This window comes from Sceloporus undulatus, chromosome 1, assembly GCF_019175285.1.
Source record: "Sceloporus undulatus isolate JIND9_A2432 ecotype Alabama chromosome 1, SceUnd_v1.1, whole genome shotgun sequence".
Taxonomy (NCBI): Eukaryota; Metazoa; Chordata; class Lepidosauria; order Squamata; family Phrynosomatidae; genus Sceloporus; species Sceloporus undulatus.
In genome coordinates, this window is record NC_056522.1 from 352,139,467 (window position 1) to 352,157,653 (window position 18,187).

The window sequence follows — 18,187 nt, forward strand, 5'->3', positions numbered from 1 at the left end:
TAAAAATACATAAAAATAAATAAATAAATAACATAGCAAATGGCTGGAGAAACTATTCGGGAAAGGCCTGTCAGAAGAGATCCGTCTTTATAGCTTTTTAAAAGCTGTTTAGGGTGGTAATATGATGGATCTCATCCAGCAGGCCATTCCACAACCTGGGCACGACAGCTGAGAAAGTCCTTTGGGAGGTCGAAGACAGCCTTGTTTTACAAGGCTGTAGCAAATTCCTCCCTGCGGATCTAAGTGTGTGGGGAAGATTATATGGAAGGAGGAGGTCCCAAAGATAGATTGGATCCAAGCCATCTAGAGCTTTAAAGGTGATAACCAACACCTTGTACTGAGCCCAGAAACTAATGGGCAGCCAGTGAAGTGATGTTAAGATCAGTGTTATATGGTCTCTTCTGGATTTACCAGAGACCAGTCTGGCTGCCATGTTTTGAATAATTGAAGTTTCCAGACCAAGCACAAGGGTAGCCCCATGTAGAGTGCATTGCAGAAATCAAGACATGAGGTTACCAGTGCATGTACTACGGTCTCAAGGTCCCTGACATCCAGGAAAGGACGCAGCTGGCCTATTAGCCAAAGCTGATAACAGGCACTCCTGACCATCGCATTCACCTGGTTTGCCTTATGAAGCGACGGATCTAGCAGCAGCCCCAGACTGCGAACACAGTCCTTTGAGAGGAGTGTCACCCCTTCCAGGACTGGAGGTTGTATCCCGATACCTGGGTTCAGAGCCGATACCGTAAGTACCTCTGCTATTTCTGGATTCAGCTTCAATTTGTTTTCCCTCATCCAGTCCATTACTGCCTTAAAACAGTCATTGAGAGGAGAGTTTTTAGTGTGTTTAAAACTATTTGATTTAATATTTTCATACAACTGTTAATTAATGGTTTTAAAACTTTTATATCAGTTTTAGATGTACTCTGTTTTATGTGACCCACTGTGATACATAATTAATAAATCAGATCTACTCATTTTTCTCTTTAAATTAAACACTATGATATCTTTTTTGGACCAACTGAAAGTTATTTTCTCATGAGAAATAAAAGTCAGTACAAATTGTTTAATTTGGGCAAAGCCTGATGCATTAGCCAACTAACATGGATCCAGAATCTAATATGCATAATCTGCACAATACATTATGAAGATGATAGTAATAAGGAATTTTCAACTCGCCTTTTATATTGTAGGCAATTCCTGATGAAAGTTTTAAAATGGCTGCAAGTACCATACATATCTGGAACAACTCCATCTGTGTAATAAAACATGCATTAAAAAGATTTTTAAAGTTGCCCCCACAACATTATAAGCCAATCTTTCAGTGACCAAGAAGTAGAACATGGGATGATGATTATTTTATTTCTTACCTGCCTCTCCCAAGGCCTCAAGGCTGGGTACAACACAGGTTTAGAAACACATAAAACCATTTAAACACATTACATTAAAACACATAAACACAGGATACATTCAAATCATCCAGCATAAAATTTAAAAAACACAATTTAATACCATAGTTTAAATTCAACTGGGTAGGTCTGACAGAAGAGATAAGTTTTTAACATGTGTGCATTGCGTGCCTTCAAGTCATTTCCAACTTATGGCAACCCTAAGGCAAACCTATCACAGGGTTTTCTTGGTAAGGTTTGTTCCGAGGAGGTTTTCCATTGTTGTGTAAAAGAGTGTAACTTGCCCAAAGTCAACCAGTGAGTTTTCATAACCAAGAGGGGAATTAAACCCTATTCTCCAGAGTCATAGTCCAACACTCATACTTTTTAAATGCAGACAGCATGTTTAGCTGTCAAATCTCTCCCAGCTGTCATTCCACAATCCAAGGGCTGCCAATGAAAATGTCCTCTGGGAGAGGATGACAAAACAGGTGAAACTGAGAATCCTGCTTCTCTTACACCTGCAGTTGGCAAAGCCTACTTCCCTCCTCGAATACGCACAAGCCAGGAGGCAAATTTAGTCCCATTTCTAATATGTTCTGTCTTGAATTAGTTTAGCTACAAAGGAGTGTTTGTAATTCACAGCAACAAGGAAAAGTAAAACTTTGGATTTTAGAATAATATTGTGGCAAGAACAAGACCTTGCTCATCCCCTTTGACTCTGATGGCACCTGGAAATTTATCCACTCCAGACAGGAGAGTTCCATTTAGGTTGCTTCTGCAGCTCCTTGTGGCTCTCTGAGTGTGAGGGCATTTATATTGGCTCCCCTCTGTGTACTGCAGGTGTGCAGTGACAAAAAGCAAACAAAAAATAGGCCCAACAGAGGTGCCAACATTCAGCACTGTCTGAGGTGGTTGACCTCAACAGTAGCTCACATACAGCAGAGTGCAGAAGCACATCCCAGTATGCAGTATTGCAGTATTTGGTAACAAGGCACTAACCAACCTAAAATAAGGCACAGTTGACTTTTTCCAAAGCCCTTGGAGGCTTTTATCTACCTGTTGCAATATGTAAGCTCTGACTTCTGTCAACAAACACTTGTCTGGTATATATATGCAATCCACACTCTCAAAACTAACACACCAACTCCTCAACCCACACCTGCTCTAGGTTTCAGAGCCCTTATATACAGTACTAACAACTAAGGAGTGACACCTGGTGTTCTCACCATTTATAGCCATATAATTATTTGATAACATCTTAAAGGGACATTTTACCCAACAATCCCCTCCAAAATAATTTATGGCCAACTTATTCATAACATAGCATACACAGTGCATTGGGTAGACGCAATATATAATATGCAAAGTACATAGGGTGGGCACAGTATACAACATAACATCTTAAAGGGACATCTCACCCAACAATTTATTATTATTTACTGGTTTTACTTATATCTGACTGGATCATTGCTGATTTATGCAGTTTTCATAACTTGCATGTGGAGTTGATTGCTGTCGTGTAGATAAAAAGAATAAAATAGAATATTTATATCTCTCCTCTCTGTCCAGAACCGGGGCAGCTAGATTCCCAAGGGATGAACAGGAAGGATGAAAATATGTAAAATTAAGTAGAAGGAAGGCAAAGTCTCCCTTCTTTCCCTGAAGAGGAAAGATCCGATTTGGTGGAGGGGAAATTTATCCATTTCAAAATAAAATTATTAAAATTATTAAAAATCTTTTTTCAAGAAATAGCACACTGTGACTTTAAATGACTATGCCTGCTTTGAATCGCTGTCCTTCCTTTGTTGAGATGTTTAATACTGTACTTTAAAATCAGAATGACCTATTAGTGAATGATCTATCCTGCTCTGTAGAAATTCATGTTTTCTATTGCCTTGCACCATTTTATGGTGGCAGGCATTTTGAATTTTCCAACATCTAAATTGTTTCTCATGTGAAGACTTCCTGGGGAAATAAAATGCTGACTGGTCTCCCTCCCTGAAGAATTTAATTTCATTTCCCAAATGCAGTTGAAACAAATTCATTTCCGTTTCAAAATGAATAAAATGGCTCTACAGCCCTACCTACAACGGGTGGGAGATTAAAGATACTGCGTTTAAACATGGGTAGAACTCTTGTTAGATTGCATATCTTGGGCTGCATCTGCACTGCAGAAATAATCCAGTTTGTCACCACTTCGCTCAGTGCTAGGCAATCCTGGGAACTGCAATTTTGTGAGACATTTCGCTTTCTTTGTCAGTGAGCTCTGGCACCACAACAAACTACAGTTCCCAGAATTTCATAGCAATGAGTCATGGCATGGTGTAAAACTGGATTATTTCTGCAGTGTAGATGGAGCCTTGGTTAGTTTTTCCTTGAAGTGTGACCATCATATTTTTCCTCAGGAGTAGGCTGTCCTTGAGACAAAAATGGGACATTGGGATGGCAAAAATGGGACAGGGTTCTGTAATATTCCATATTAATGTAAAAGTAAGACGATAGCAAAAGTTGTATCACACAAACACAGTGAGCTAACAATTATTCTTCAGAGACAGAACTCATACAAAAAACTAGGTAGACGTGGAGGGGGATTGTGTTTCACCATGAATATTTCTCTGAAGAAGTAATCTTATATTGCATTTCAGTCTTTCAGCATCTTATCACAAAACTTCTCACACTCCATGACACCATTATTGTGTGTCTTTTTTTGTACTTTTTGACAACCACAATTTCAGATAGGGATCTTCAAACCATTTTCGCAATATAACAGGGCCAAAATTGACATTTATATTAAAACGATGGGACGGTCTGGAAATATGGGGGGGGGAATGGTACCGTCGCATTTAGAATGGTAAATATGGTCAGCCTACTCAGAAGGACTATCTAAGATTTTAATTCAGAATGAGAATTATGCCACTTGTGAGGTACTGTGAGGATTTATTCCCTCAGATCCCCGAAAGAGCAAAACAGAAAATATTCTTATTTACAATCCCATTATTCTCAGATCTCTTTTATTTGCCACCTCTTTGCCTTGTGTACTTCTCTTTTCAAAATACTACTGTGGCTTTAATGCTAAAAAAAGGAGAAACATTTACCTGTCCAATAGCTCTTTTTGCCTAGATTTAGTACAACTCCTGCTGAGCCATCTTGTTTGCATCTAAAAGATGCCAGTTAACGGTTTATGACTGGATTCCAATGGTTGACAGTTGGAAGATTTCACCTTGCTTCCCAGGTGATCCAGCTGCAGAAAGGCTATTAATGGCTATTATTACAGTTATTAAAACCACTGTGGATCAGGACCTCAGTTTGGCCTGTGTATTAGAAGGAGAACAAATTTCTGGTAAAAAAAAATCTAATCCAAAAATACATTTAAAAAGACAGTTACAATTTTAGTAATAGTACATGAGCTGTATGCTGAATTATTTGAAAGCCGATGAAGTATCTCACTTTTATAATTTTTATAAAGGCATCCTCCTTTATAGCCCAGCTGCATCGATAGGTCTTTGACAGCTTCCCAACTCCTCCTTTTTAAAAATTATTGGCTAACATAAAAAACAACCTTTGAGCCTAGTTCACGTTTCTTTTTTATCCAGCAAATGGAATGAGATGGTCATCTTTGGAGTTGATTTCTAAGTTGCAATACATAGGCCCCAAGGAACGTACAAGATTAATGAACCACAATTATAGGTGTATCACATAAATAAATAGTACCTATTTCAAAGGTGTATAGCTGTTTCTAGGCACATGTAATAGAAAAGCGTAAACACCACCACTCGGTTCAGTATACATGAACTTGTTACCACAGGTTAGGAGGAACAACAACTTTGTAATCACAAGACTAATGTCCAAATATGAAGTTACAGCCAATTCAATTGTTGTGGTGACAACGTATTAGCGAGAGAATCAAAAGTAAAATATGACCAAACGTAAATTAGTAACAAACAGCAGTGTATTGTATGTGGATGTATAGTGTCCAAAGATTAAAATTATTTTTCTTATGTCATGCAAGTTTTATCATATATGTTGTCCTTTTATATTTATATGTTTGTTTTTATGTAGCCCCTGAAGAAAGCTTATCTATCTATCATCTATCTATCTATCTATCTATCTATCTATCTAGGCTGAAACACACTGGACTTTCTCTACAATAAAGAAGCCATTTATCAAGCACTTTGAGACATGACTCCATTTTTCTGTAGCTTCCCTAATTGAGTCAATTTGTCTATAATAAGGTTTTCTAAAACCAATTGGGTCATGTAAGCTTTGTTGACTCTTTAGCACTTTGGCTCATTTAGTTAGTAACCTGACTCTGAAGATAGATTCATGCTAATATTCCAGTTAATCAAACACTTTTGTTAAAAACCCAAATGCAATTAAATTGCTCCATTCTGCTGGCAGATTTCCAGCCTAATTCCTAATGTAATTGATTTCCATAAATTTGTTCCTAGGGATGGGAGCAGCAACAGCATTAAGGGCCCCCCTTTCCTCTTCCTTTTTTTTCTTCCAAAAGGAGATGCTGATTTATGCCAGTCCGGTTTGCTTCATGTAAATGTTTCTTGAAATGTTCCCTTTAAAAGTATAGTGTAAACATATAGACAATGACGCACGCAAACTGAATATTGCAGTGGATCAGACAAACAGAAGTATCTTCTTTAAATGACTAAGGCAAAAGAAATTGGCAGAGGATAAAGGTGAAATTGCAGTGCAGTAGCAATACTAGCTATGCATTTCCTCAATATTGCTGTTCTGTATTATAGACACTCTGTGGCAGCAATGCACGTCTTTTTTCTTTCTTTCTGAAGGGTTTTCTGTACTCAGTAAGAAAGTTCTACCTATTGCCACTGCAGCAGAATACCTGGGGCATTTCTTTGTGTATTGCTATGACATGCTGTCAGCCCAGAACATTAGAAATAGGTTAAGTAATGCAAATATTTTGTTCTAGGCTTATATTTTTTATCATCAGACGAAAAGTCAACAGAGGTATAAATTGAGTGCTTGATTAGTCATAATAGGTCCACACACTAAAAAAATATGAATTTGCTTTTAGAATTTGCTCAGATCTCCTTTGCTTTCAATTTTTGTGAAACCACTCACGGCAATCCATCATGTCCAGAAACAAAAGCAGTACTTGGAAACTGGGGGCGCAGCTCAAGAAAATGTACACGATTGTGAAATCCTACCTCTGTTAAGCTGGCTTTCCTAGGGCATGGAATTTATGAAGGGTTGAATTCAGTGGCCGTGTTTCCACTGGCTTATAACGTGGATCAGGATGCAAATCATGGGTGCATCATTCCCATTTGAGCGCACATTCGATCTGCATTGCTCTGATATTGTTCCCATTGGAATTCGAATCTGACTCCCATATAATAATAATAATACTAATAATAATAATATGATCAAATTATCCTGAAAAAACCCGAATCAGTGGTTGATAAACAGGTTTAATTTAACAGCGCATTTTCAGTGAGTTTTCCTGTGCCTCCTGAGTCTGATTTGCGGCATACGAATGGGAACGACAAGGGTGTCCGATTCGGGAACCTGGGGAAGGGAGGAGCAGTGCTCAAGGGGCTGGCCTGGGGGTGTCACCTGCTTGTTCTCTTTCCTGCATTATCGGCGCCATTTTCTCCCATTTGCATAGCCTTTCCCCCAGTGGAGTGCGAAGCAGGGGCTCCTTCTCTCTTCCAGAAGGAGTCTGGGGAGACACAAAAAAGTCTCAGATGCAAAGGGGTTTAGGGTGAATAGAGGCTCCTTCTCTCTTCCAGAGGGAGTCTGGGGAGATATAGAAAAGCTTCAGATGCAAAGGGGTTTGGGGCAAATAGAGGCTCCTTCTCTCTTCCAGAGGAACTATGGGAAGACACAGAAGAGACTCGGATGCAAAGGGGTTTAGGGCGCATAGAGGCTTCTTCTATTTCCAGAGGGAGTCTGGGAAGACACAGAAGAGCCTCGGATGCAATGGGGTTTAGGGCGCATAGAGGGTCCTTCTCTCTTCCAGCGGGAGTCTGGGAAGACACAGAAGAGCCTCGGATGCAAAGGGGTTTAGGGTGCATAGAGGGTCCTTCTCTCTTCCAGAGGGAGTCTGGGAAGACACAGAAGAGCCTCAGATGCAAAGGGGTTTAGGGCGCATAGAGGGTCCTTCTCTCTTCCAGAGGGAGTCTGGGGAGACACAGAAGAGCCTCAGATACAAAGGGGTTTGGGGCGAATAGAGGCTCCTTCTCTCTACCAGAGGGAGTCTTGGGAGACACAGAAGAGCCTGGGACGCAAAGAGGTTTAGGACGAATAGAGGCTCCTTCTCTCTTCCAGAGAATAGATTTGAGGGGAATAGAGGCTCCTTCTTCCTTTCCCAGAGGGGAAAAGCGCCTAAGCGACTGATTGGCTGTGACGTCAAGCGTTTAGGCACTTGATTGACAGCTGTTTTTTAAAAAAAGAGGTCCCGGAAGGGCAATGGGAACGGAGAGCAAAATAACCCGCTTGAAATTACCACGGGGAAAATACCAATGGGAACGAAAACAGGGGTAAAAAAACCCCGGGTCTGTTTGCACCTGTTTTTAATGGGAACGATGGGTCAGATTTGATTACGACTCGGAAAAAAAATCCGAGTCAGAATTGAAGCGAAATACGTCGCTTTATATGTCCAGTGGGAATGGGGCCAGTGATCTTAATTGTGAAGTAGTATGGTCCTGGTGGGAATATAAAACACAGTTGTTCTGAATACATAGACTGACTCTTTGTGTAATAGCAACCTAATGTATTAGAGGTGCATGCTGGTTTTATATGTGACTGAGCTGATAAAGAGATTTTTAGATTTACTGGACATCTGTGTGTGCATCCGGGATTATTCAAGAGGCAGGTGTATACACGACGTCACTGTTAACACTAGGCATCACTGGCTCGTTGGTCAATTCCTTTCACACCCTTCTTAAACAAAACACTGGCACTAGGCCTGGCATGCTGCATAACAAGTTCAGATTCTGGATCACCAAGAGAGGCCTGAGCCAGCAACAGGAACTCATAGGAACTAAAAAACTTTTCCTCCTCTAACTAACTTCATTCAATAAAAGTTGAGTCAACATGCACAACTCGCACAAATGCCTATCGCTAAGCCTAGCGCTTTTAATTGAGAAAGCAAGACAGTTATGATTCATTGTCTGTCTTATATAACAACTGCAGTGGCAGTTGTTCAATTGCTTTACAGTGGGTCTTTGGTATCCGCTGGGGTTTGGTTCCAGGACACCCACAAACACCCACATCCATGGATACCAAAATCTGTGGATGCTCAAGTCCCATTAAATACAATGGCATAGCATAATGGTGTCCCTTGCATAGAATGGCCAAATCAAGGTTTGCTTTTGGGAATTTATATATTTTATAAAAAAATTTCAAGCCACGTGAATCCTCGGATAAAGAATCTGTGGATATGCAGGGGCGACTTTACATTACTTTCCTTTTAAAAAAAAATGTTTTGTAACAACTGTTACAGTCGGTCACGACTAGACATTTATGTCAAGGAACTACCTTTACCTTTACCGACTGGTAGTTATTTTTCTTGTATTGTTAATATTAACATATAAAACTTTTCGATTCTACTCTTATCTACTCTGAGGGGGCTGGGAATTGGAGGCACTGCATTGCAGTGGTTCCGTTCCTTTCTCTCGGGTAGATCCCAGAGGGTGCTGCTTGGGGACAGTTGCTCCAGTAAAAGGGAGCTCACCTGTGATGTCCCACAGGGTGCTATTCTGTCCCCGATGTTATTTAACATCTATATGAAGCCGCTGGGTGATATCATTTGGAGTTATGGAGCTGGGTGTTATCAGTATGCCAATGGCACCCAAATCTATTTCTCCATGTCTCGTTCATCGGCCTTGAATTCTGATGGCGTCTCCTCTCTCAATAAATGTCTTCGGGCAGTAATGGGCTGGATGAGGAAAAGCAGATTGAGGCTGAATCCAGACAAAACGGAAGTGCTAAAGGTAGCGGCCCCGAAACAAAGAACTGGGTTGCAACCTCTGGTCCTGGACGGGGTCACACTCTCCGTCAAGGACTGTGTTTGCAGTCTGGGGGTGCTCCTTGACTCGTCGCTCCTGATGTCGAACCAGGTAAATGTGACAGTCTGGAGCGTCTGTTATCAGCTTCGGCTGATATGCCAGCTGCGCCCTTTTCTGGAAGTAAGAGATCTTGAGACTGTTGTGCATGCGCTGGTAACCTCACGTCTAGACTTCTGTAATGCGCTCTACATGGGGCTACCCTCGTGCTTGGTAAGGAAACTGCAACTAGTACAGAATATGGCAGCCAGAGTAATTTCTGGAACATCCAGGAGGGACCATATTACCCCGGTTCTAAAGTCCCTCCACTGGCTGCCCATTAGCTTCCAGACCCAGTACAAGGTGTTGGTTATCACCTTTAAAGCCCTAAATGGCTTGGGTCCAAACTATCTTCGGGACTGCCTTCTCCCCTACAATCCTCCCCACGCACTCCGCTCCTCTGGGAGAGGCCTACTTCAGCTACAAAAATCTAGACTCTCGGCTACCTCCCAGAGGGCATTTTCCATTGTCGCCCCCAGACTGTGGAACGGTCTGCCAGATGAGATCCGTCTACTTACATCCTTAGACAACTTTAAAAAGGCTGTTAAGACAGATCTCTTCCGGCAGGCCTTCCCAGAATAGAGAACCCGACCTTAGAAAAACGTCTGGGAAAGATACTGCTGCTCCCACTGATTGCTTGTTGGTATGATGTTGTTGACCTTCTGGTCAGTTTTTAACTTGTTTGTTTGTTGTTTTTTGTTCTGTTTTTTAAATATTGCATTGAATTTAATACATTTTTAAGGAGGGGAGGGTACCAGGGATTTTATATGTTTTGTATTTTTAACTTTGTTAGCCGCCCCGATTGTTCCCAGAGGGGCGGGATACAAATAAATTTTATTATTATTATTATTATTATTATGGTTTCATCATGCTGAGATTTAGATTATCAATTGAATCCATAACTGAAAGCTGGATTTATTCCATTATATCAACTGAAGAGCCAAATTGCAAAGAGAAGCTTCAAAAGAAGTTGCAGAGTGAGGAGACCCAAGAAAACAAAAGCAGAAGAGAAAACTAAAGTGAGCTGGTTTGTCAAGCCACTCATATGGTTCAAGAATGCTGATTGTGACAAAAATAATAATGAAACCCTCACTCTTTTAAGTTAATAAATTCCATATTTCCAAGCTGGACTCATGAGCCCTGAATCTCCATTATTTGGAAGGGAGAGAATCATTAAGATATAGATGGCCTGGCACCCTTGCCTCTGTCCTGTGTTATTTTAACGTATAGATGAGAAAGGGAGCTTCCTTTCTGGTTTATAATTGCTAATTAAAAGTACCTTGCTTAAAGTGACACATCCTGATTTAAACAACACAAAAAGGTTCCTGCTAATGGAAATTCTTACTCTTTGAGCATGCTTTCAGCTATGCCAAATCTAGAAAAACAAGTCTCGCAGTGTATGTAATGGGGCTCTGAAAACTGTTCCTTTGCCTCGCTTTGGATTTCCAAAATGTGTACAGTATCTTATTTCTGCTGCAGTAATAAACTTTCCCCGAATCCTTCTTCAAGTTGCTTTGCTAATTTGGACAGTTTGCTAGACAACAAACTTTACTCTTGTGACATTCTGATATATTTCTCTCTAAAAAGGAAGGTATGCATTTATAATCTAGTAATGATTGGATAATGATGGTGATTCTATCTAAATGTAAAGACTTGCAGCAATTTAGCTGTTGGCTCACATTTATCATAGCCTAAAAATATTTTAAACAATTATATTGGGTAAAGAGGTGAGGGAAGGAAGAGTTCAGTCTCAGAAATGGACTGCTCTTGGCAAGGAAGTCCAAAATGGAACATCTCTTTAGGGAGCTGGCGGTAGTGCTAGTTTGGAAGAGACTAGCATACAGCCTTTTTCTTACAATGATGTATTATTTCTTAAGAAATTAAAATTAAGTAACTAAAAGAATACAATGGCAAGTGTTAAATAATTGAAACATAATCTCTTTTAATTGTAAGTTGTTTGGAATTTGCAGCCAAACTATATAGCCAAACTTTAGCTAAACTATATCGAAACAATTTACAAAATGGGTGAGGATGTTTTATTATTACAGGAAGTACATAAGCCTAAAAAGGAGGAAGGGAGGAAAAGGGGAAAAGAAGGAATGTAGCAGCACCTTTAAGACTGATTTTCGTTTTAGCATCTTTCATTATAAATCCACTTCTTCAGGTGCAATACAGTGATATCCTGGCCTTAGGATTTAAAGCATATATTCATAGTTCTGGGAGTGGGATGGGATGTAATAGAATTAAAAAAATATATAAATAATGAGTTTTATCCTTAATTTTCTAAGGGTAATGTGATATGGATCTTTCAGATCTTTACAGTGGCCACTTGGTACTGATGTGGGAAAGCAATAAATCTGTTTACCAAGTCTGTTTTCTTAGTTCAGTTTCAAAACCTTCTCTGAGAAGATGCCTTTTGTTACATATACAGGAGCAAGAATACTAATTCTTGCAATTCTTGCATCAACATATGTAGTGTGCCATGAAGCCACTGTCTTTGTTCATACCTCTGCCAATGTATTAGAATTTGTGAATATAAGTCAATTCAGCCTTGTCTCTTTCTAGTCTTACTTTGCACTTTCCTTGTTCAAGTATTGTGACCTCTAGTTCCTCTACTGTATGTCCAAGGGGGTTGAAATGTTCTGCAACTGTTTTTTGGTTATTGTCATGTCTAATTTCCAAATTGTGTCCATTTATTCTCTTGTATAGAGACTGTCTTGTTTGTCCAGTGTAGTATAGAAGGGAATTGCTGGCATAGGATGGCATATATCACACTGATCAAAAGAGCTGTGGACAGGCTACTGATCAGGGCTAGTTTCAAGGAATGTGACTTCCTTGTTACAAGAGTTCCACTAGCTTTCGGTTTGTCTCCACAGCTACTGGTTAGGATCTATAAAGGGTTTATACAACTCTGTTTAGCTGAAGGACAGTATTCTCCAGTATGAACCTGCCTGGGTGTTGAGATCTTTAGAGGATTTTCTCACCATCCTCATAGGTATAACTTGTGGGAACACAAAAGAGGCCTTCTGGATGGCTGCTTCCAGGCTCTGGAACAACACCCTTCTTAGAGAGGCTAAACTTCCACAGTGTCCTTCTGGTGGCAGGATAAGACTTCTTTCATCAGGGCTTTGGGAAGTGACTGGTCATGTGGAAAGGGCTCACAATGGTGTGTTGAACCCTAAATATGAGTAAGAATGGTGACTTCACATTTCACCTTTGAAAAAATGGTGCAGCTGGTGGTAAATTACCTCAACATGGCAAGAGTCGCCACTCCCAGTCTTCCCCTCTCCCTTTAAATGCAACATCAATCACGACAAGCATACATTCTTCAAGTTTATTTCAAGATTTTAAAAAATAAAACACTACTTCCCTCCTGTCTGCCTTAACTCTGTTGCTCACTGTGAGGGTAGCGCTACCAAGGCCATAGTGGTAAAGCTACAGAAATAAAATGGTAGCTAAGGCACTGTTTTCAAATGATAAAGTGAGGAAAGTCTTTCTGGAGAAATGTCCATCCAAATGAGAGCTGAGTTAAATCTGAGAATATTAACTTCCTTCTAAAATGAACATAAATATACAAGCATCCCAGGTCCCCCAGCACAAGATGAGCATAAATATATATAAAAAATCTATATGTAATCTTCATAGACAACAAAAGCCAGGCAGTTAGTCAGACCACTAACAAAAGTGGTCTCTGAATTCCATGAACATTTCTAAGACTTTTCCCTTTGTCAATTTTTTTCGACACAACATTTTGCTCTTCAGAAGTGGAACTGTGCAGAGTCCAAGTGTACATTTGTTTTCTTTTTCTTTTAACTAATGGCTCTTTGTTTTAAATATGTGTAAAAGTCTTTTGGTTAAAGTCCAGATCACAACCAACATAACTGCCCATGGGATCAGCATGCTGAACTGATGTTATGCCATTTGACCACAACCTTCTCTGGATTGGCAATTGTGTCTTGCCACTGATCGGCAGCTTCAACACTGTTGCTGTTACTGCTTAGCCAGACCTGCACAAAGAAACAAATATGAGGGAATTGTTACAAGAAACATATCACAAACCATATTCAATGTTTATTTTGAAGTTGCATAAACAAAATAAGTACATCAGTTCAAACTTAGAACACAGAACAGAAAGGATACCAAAAAATGTTGTTTCAATGATGGCCTAGGACTCAATTCAAATCCCTTTCCAGCCATGGAAAGCCATTCAGTGGTATTGGGCAATTCACCCTCTCTCGGCCTCAGAAAAAGTCAATGGCAAACCCCCTCTGAATAAATCGTGTCAAGAAATCCTACGAGAGGATTGCCATAAATGGGGATTGCCTTGAGCACAACAATAACTGGTTTGTTTTTTTAAACCAAACAAACATAAATCTTGACTGTGATCTTCTTTGGCACTTTCAGGTTTTTTAAAATTAAATATTTCCACTACTGAAACATCATCCTGTCTCTCAGACACAATAATTACAGAATTAATCCGGTGCTGTGGATCAATGTAACATTATACAAGTTTGCATCAGATAAGAACACCTCCTGTTGCATTCTGAAGCATGTCCAGCGGAAGGATGAGTCATTATTTGTAGTCAAAGATTGCACGTGTGATCTGAATAATCAGGCTTTTCGTTTATACAGTGTCAAAGATACCTTCAGTGTCAATAAGTGAAAAAAAGATGCTTTACAAATATTTATATATTCATTTACTGTTTTGCTTGCTCATTGCTCTGGAGTTTGTTCTAAGATTTATGACTGTACCATTGATAATAAGCAAACTTACAACTATGTTTTTACAAGCTTTACCATTTACTTCTTGCATGTTGCTGTGTCTAAGTTTGACAGCTTGGTATTTGTGCAAAATACTGACAATGGAAGTGACATAATACCCAGCGCTAAGGGGAATGTCATGCAGTACTGGCAGCCTGTTTGTCATTACGGGCTGCATCTGAAAGGTCTGATGATAGGATGGCATTCTTCTCTGTTTCACATTTACTTCCACTGCTTAGGCCCTATACAGACCATCCCAAAAGGCCGGCCTCTAGGCGGAGTCGGGGCGCAGTGTCATGAGATTGCTCTGTCCAGGAAAGGGGCTCCTCTTCATTTAGGAAAGAAGTGACCAGTGGGGTCCCACAGGGTTGTGTCCTGGGCCCAGTGCTATTCAACATCTTTATTAATGACTTGGACAACAGTATTAGGGGCATGCTTATCAAATTTGCAGATGACACCAAATTAGGAGGAGTAGCTAATACCCCAAAGGACAGGCTCAAAGTTCAGAATGACCTGAATAGGCTAGAGAGCTGGGCCAAAGTTAACAAAATGAAATCCAACACGGAGAAATGTAATGTACTGCACTTAGGGCAGAAAAATGAAATGCATAGATATAGGATGGGGGACACCTGACTGAACGAGACTACATGTGAAAGGGATGTAGGAGTCCTAGTAGACCACAAGTTGAACATGAGTCAACAGTGCGATGCGGCAGCTTAAAAGGCCAATGCGATTTTAGGCTGCACCAACAGAAGTAGAATAGAAGGAGGGTGACTAAAATGGTGAAGGGCCTGGAAACCATGCCCTATGAGGAACGACTTAGGGAGCTGGGTATGTTTAGCCTGGAGAAGAGAAGGTTAAGAGGTGATATGATAGCCCTATTTAAATATTTGAAGGGATGTCATATTGAGGGAGCTAGTTTGTTTTCTGCTGCTCCAGAGAACAGGACCCAGAACAATGGATGCAAGCTACAGGAAAAGAGATGATTCCACCTCAACATTAGGAGGAACTTCCTGACAGTAAGGACTGTTCAACAGTGGAACACACTCCCTCGGAGAGTGGTGGAGTCTCCCTCCTTGGAAGTCATTGAACAGAGACTGGATGGTGATCTGGATGGCTTTGATTGAGAGTTCCTGCATGGTAGAGGGTTGGACTGGATGGCCCTTGTGGTCTCTTCCAACTCTATGATTCTAATTCCAAGGAAGCTGTTTCTGTACTAAAGCAGTGTTTATCATCAGTAATGAACAAGATGAGGGTGAACAAACTGAAGCTTAATCCAGATAACACAGAAGTCAGTCAAAAGACAGCTCAGTGAGGAGGAATTCAGCCTGTGCTAAAACAGGGAGGGCTGCTTTTCTCTCTCTGGTTTGGGCAAGAGGGGGTAATGGGGTCGGAGCACTGCTTCCATGTCCTGGCACACCAAGAGGGGCTTCTCACCTCTGCCTCTTGTCACTGCATTTGCACTTAGTCCCTATTCTAGTACTGACCCATGTAAAAAGTCAAACCTGCTTTTCTGGGCCGATTTTTGTTATTAAAAAAAAGAAGGATAATCATATAGACTATGCATACATCATTACATTACATATATATTCTGTTGCTCCTTTATTCTGTCACAAGTGCAGATTATCCTCTTGCAATGACATATTAAAAAGTCCATTAATTTTCTTCAAAATTATACTAAGAAATATAATTTCTCAGAAGGTAGCAACGCTGTTGCAGTAGGTAACAGGAAGGGAGAAAGACAAAATGAGATTTCAACAATCTGCAATAAAAAAGATACCTTCACTCTTATTACAAGAACCTGCAAAAATGGTGTTTTTTTTAAATCACTACATTTTTTTTACACTGAGTACAATAAGTAAAGTTAAGAAATGAATAACAAACATTTAACAACTGAAATTAACAATTAAATTTAACAAAAATAATAATTTTCAATTTGTTCCATATTCAATTTCAACAACAGAGTGTTTTATTAACTGAACTGGAAGAAGACAATACTGTTCTCTCATGGGCTCTTACATGGGAGTCCTGACCTACCATAGAAAGGAATATTTGAAAATACAGTTTTGCCGTACTTACCTGAAATAGCAATATAAGCATTTCTTCCTACACAGTTGTAATGACAGCATGTAAACAGATACAGGTGTTAAAAATCAAAACTAGATGCACAGAAGATGTTTCATCTTAGGAATCTTAACAAATCTTCTAACAATCTAGCCTGTTTGACTCAGTAGCTTACACATGGCCAGGGATAGTGTTTAGCTTTAAGGTTTAACAAACTTATTAGCTTAACAGAGAGAGGAGAGTGAATCCCAGTGGTGCTCCTACATGCCACATCACTTGTCATCTCTCCCCTTTCTTCAGGAACAGTACAAATTTCCAACAGTGCAGTAATATAAGTGAAAACAGGAGGGGGCAGACAAGTAGAATATATAGAGACTACAATTTGCAAGCATTTGCAGTCAGGGTGGAGATGTGGCATAGGCTACAGAAAGCCCATGGGAAAATGGACTGGAGCAAGGAGGAATGTTTGAGCTAGTGGAATTAGGAACAAGAGTAAGACATTTTTTCCACATACATATTTATTTGTTTTGCCTATACAGAGAATTTAAATGTTAAGAGTACCAAAATGCTACAGTATTGTATGAAGTATACATGAGAGTTTTTGTGCCACAGATTATTATATATTTTCATCTGCAACAGAAATTTCATTATATTTAGAAACAGTTGTAATGTTACTGTTTCATAACACACCATAAGGAGTTGAATGCAAATTCATAATTAGAGCCTTGTTCCCTGATCAGAACCAATACTGGAGATAATATTTCATCACTAATTGAAGACATTGGTGCTTTCCTTCCTAGGTTTACTCCTCCTCCTCCAGGTAAAGAATAAGGTAATGAAGCAAACCCACCTGCTCTGTTAGTCAGTTTTTACAAGCACTACCAGTACTTTGCTCCTTCTCCCTCTTACCTACCCGGGAAGAGAGCAATCCAGATCCCTAGCCAAAGCACTGGGTGGAAAAGGTCCACTAGGTACTTTGGTCCGAACCCAGTGTTAAGGAACATAATTTGGCCCACAAAAGACTGCAGCTGAGGGAATCTGAAGCTACCTCAATACTACTTCCCCTCCTGTGTGCCACAACCAGCTCTTTTGGGTAGGTGGGGAAAATAAACTAACCTGTCCAACGAAGTGTTTTCTTCTCACTGAGCTCCTGCTGTAGAGTTTGATAAGAAAGTTTATCCCATGTTCATTCTGGCTCACTGGAAAAAGCATAGTTTCTCCCCATTTCACTTGTCCATTTGTAGATTTTAGTAGTCGGGTCTTTTTTTTATCAACAAGTCCTTCCACACTAAGCATGGAAACCTTTACAAAAAAATCTAGCATGGAAGAAATTAGACATGAAATTACTTGAAAAACATTTTCCCCATGTTCAGTTTGAAAATCAGCAAGTACAGAAATGTATGATAATACCTGTTAAAACTAACCACTATAAATATAAATTATTTTACATTTTAATTTTATTATTTTTATTAATAGATTTAACAGATTTGAAAATATTTGTTCTTATGGTAAACTGATTTGACTTTTTAAAGATGAAAATGATATAAAATGTTCTTAAATATATAATGTTTTTCACTGTGACAAGCAGAGTTGGAAAGGTGTAACATTGCAGAGATCTCTGTTAAGGGAAGCATCTTATCTCTCTGTGGGAATTAGATTCTATGACCACTATCAAGAGGTAGGAAGAGTTGATTTGAGCACTACCATAATGCCACATACAGTTCTGAACACCCTCATGTCTTATCTGATTTCAAAAGCTAAGCAGGGTTAGCCCTAGTTAGTACCTGATGTAGAGAGGAGACCACCATAGAGCACTGCATTTCTCAAAGATGGACTTGAAAAAATCCTGATTGAAACCCTGGAAATGTACTGCAAGCCAGACTACAGAATACT

General features: G+C 39.7%; 1 protein-coding gene across 2 annotated transcripts in view; it reads right to left on the minus strand.

Annotated features, from left to right (window-relative positions):
* Nucleotides 1-12,789: 12,789 nt before the first annotated feature.
* Nucleotides 12,790-18,187, minus strand: part of TC2N (tandem C2 domains, nuclear) — a 43,861-nt gene continuing 38,463 nt past the window's right edge. For both annotated transcript variants that reach the window (XM_042438752.1, XM_042438743.1), the window contains 2 exons: nucleotides 17,411-17,610; nucleotides 12,790-13,476 (listed from right to left, as the gene is read on the minus strand). In XM_042438752.1, coding sequence (XP_042294686.1) covers nucleotides 13,363-13,476; nucleotides 17,411-17,610 — 314 coding nt within the window. In that variant the 3' untranslated portion in view covers nucleotides 12,790-13,362. The remainder of the gene's footprint in view (nucleotides 13,477-17,410; nucleotides 17,611-18,187) is intronic.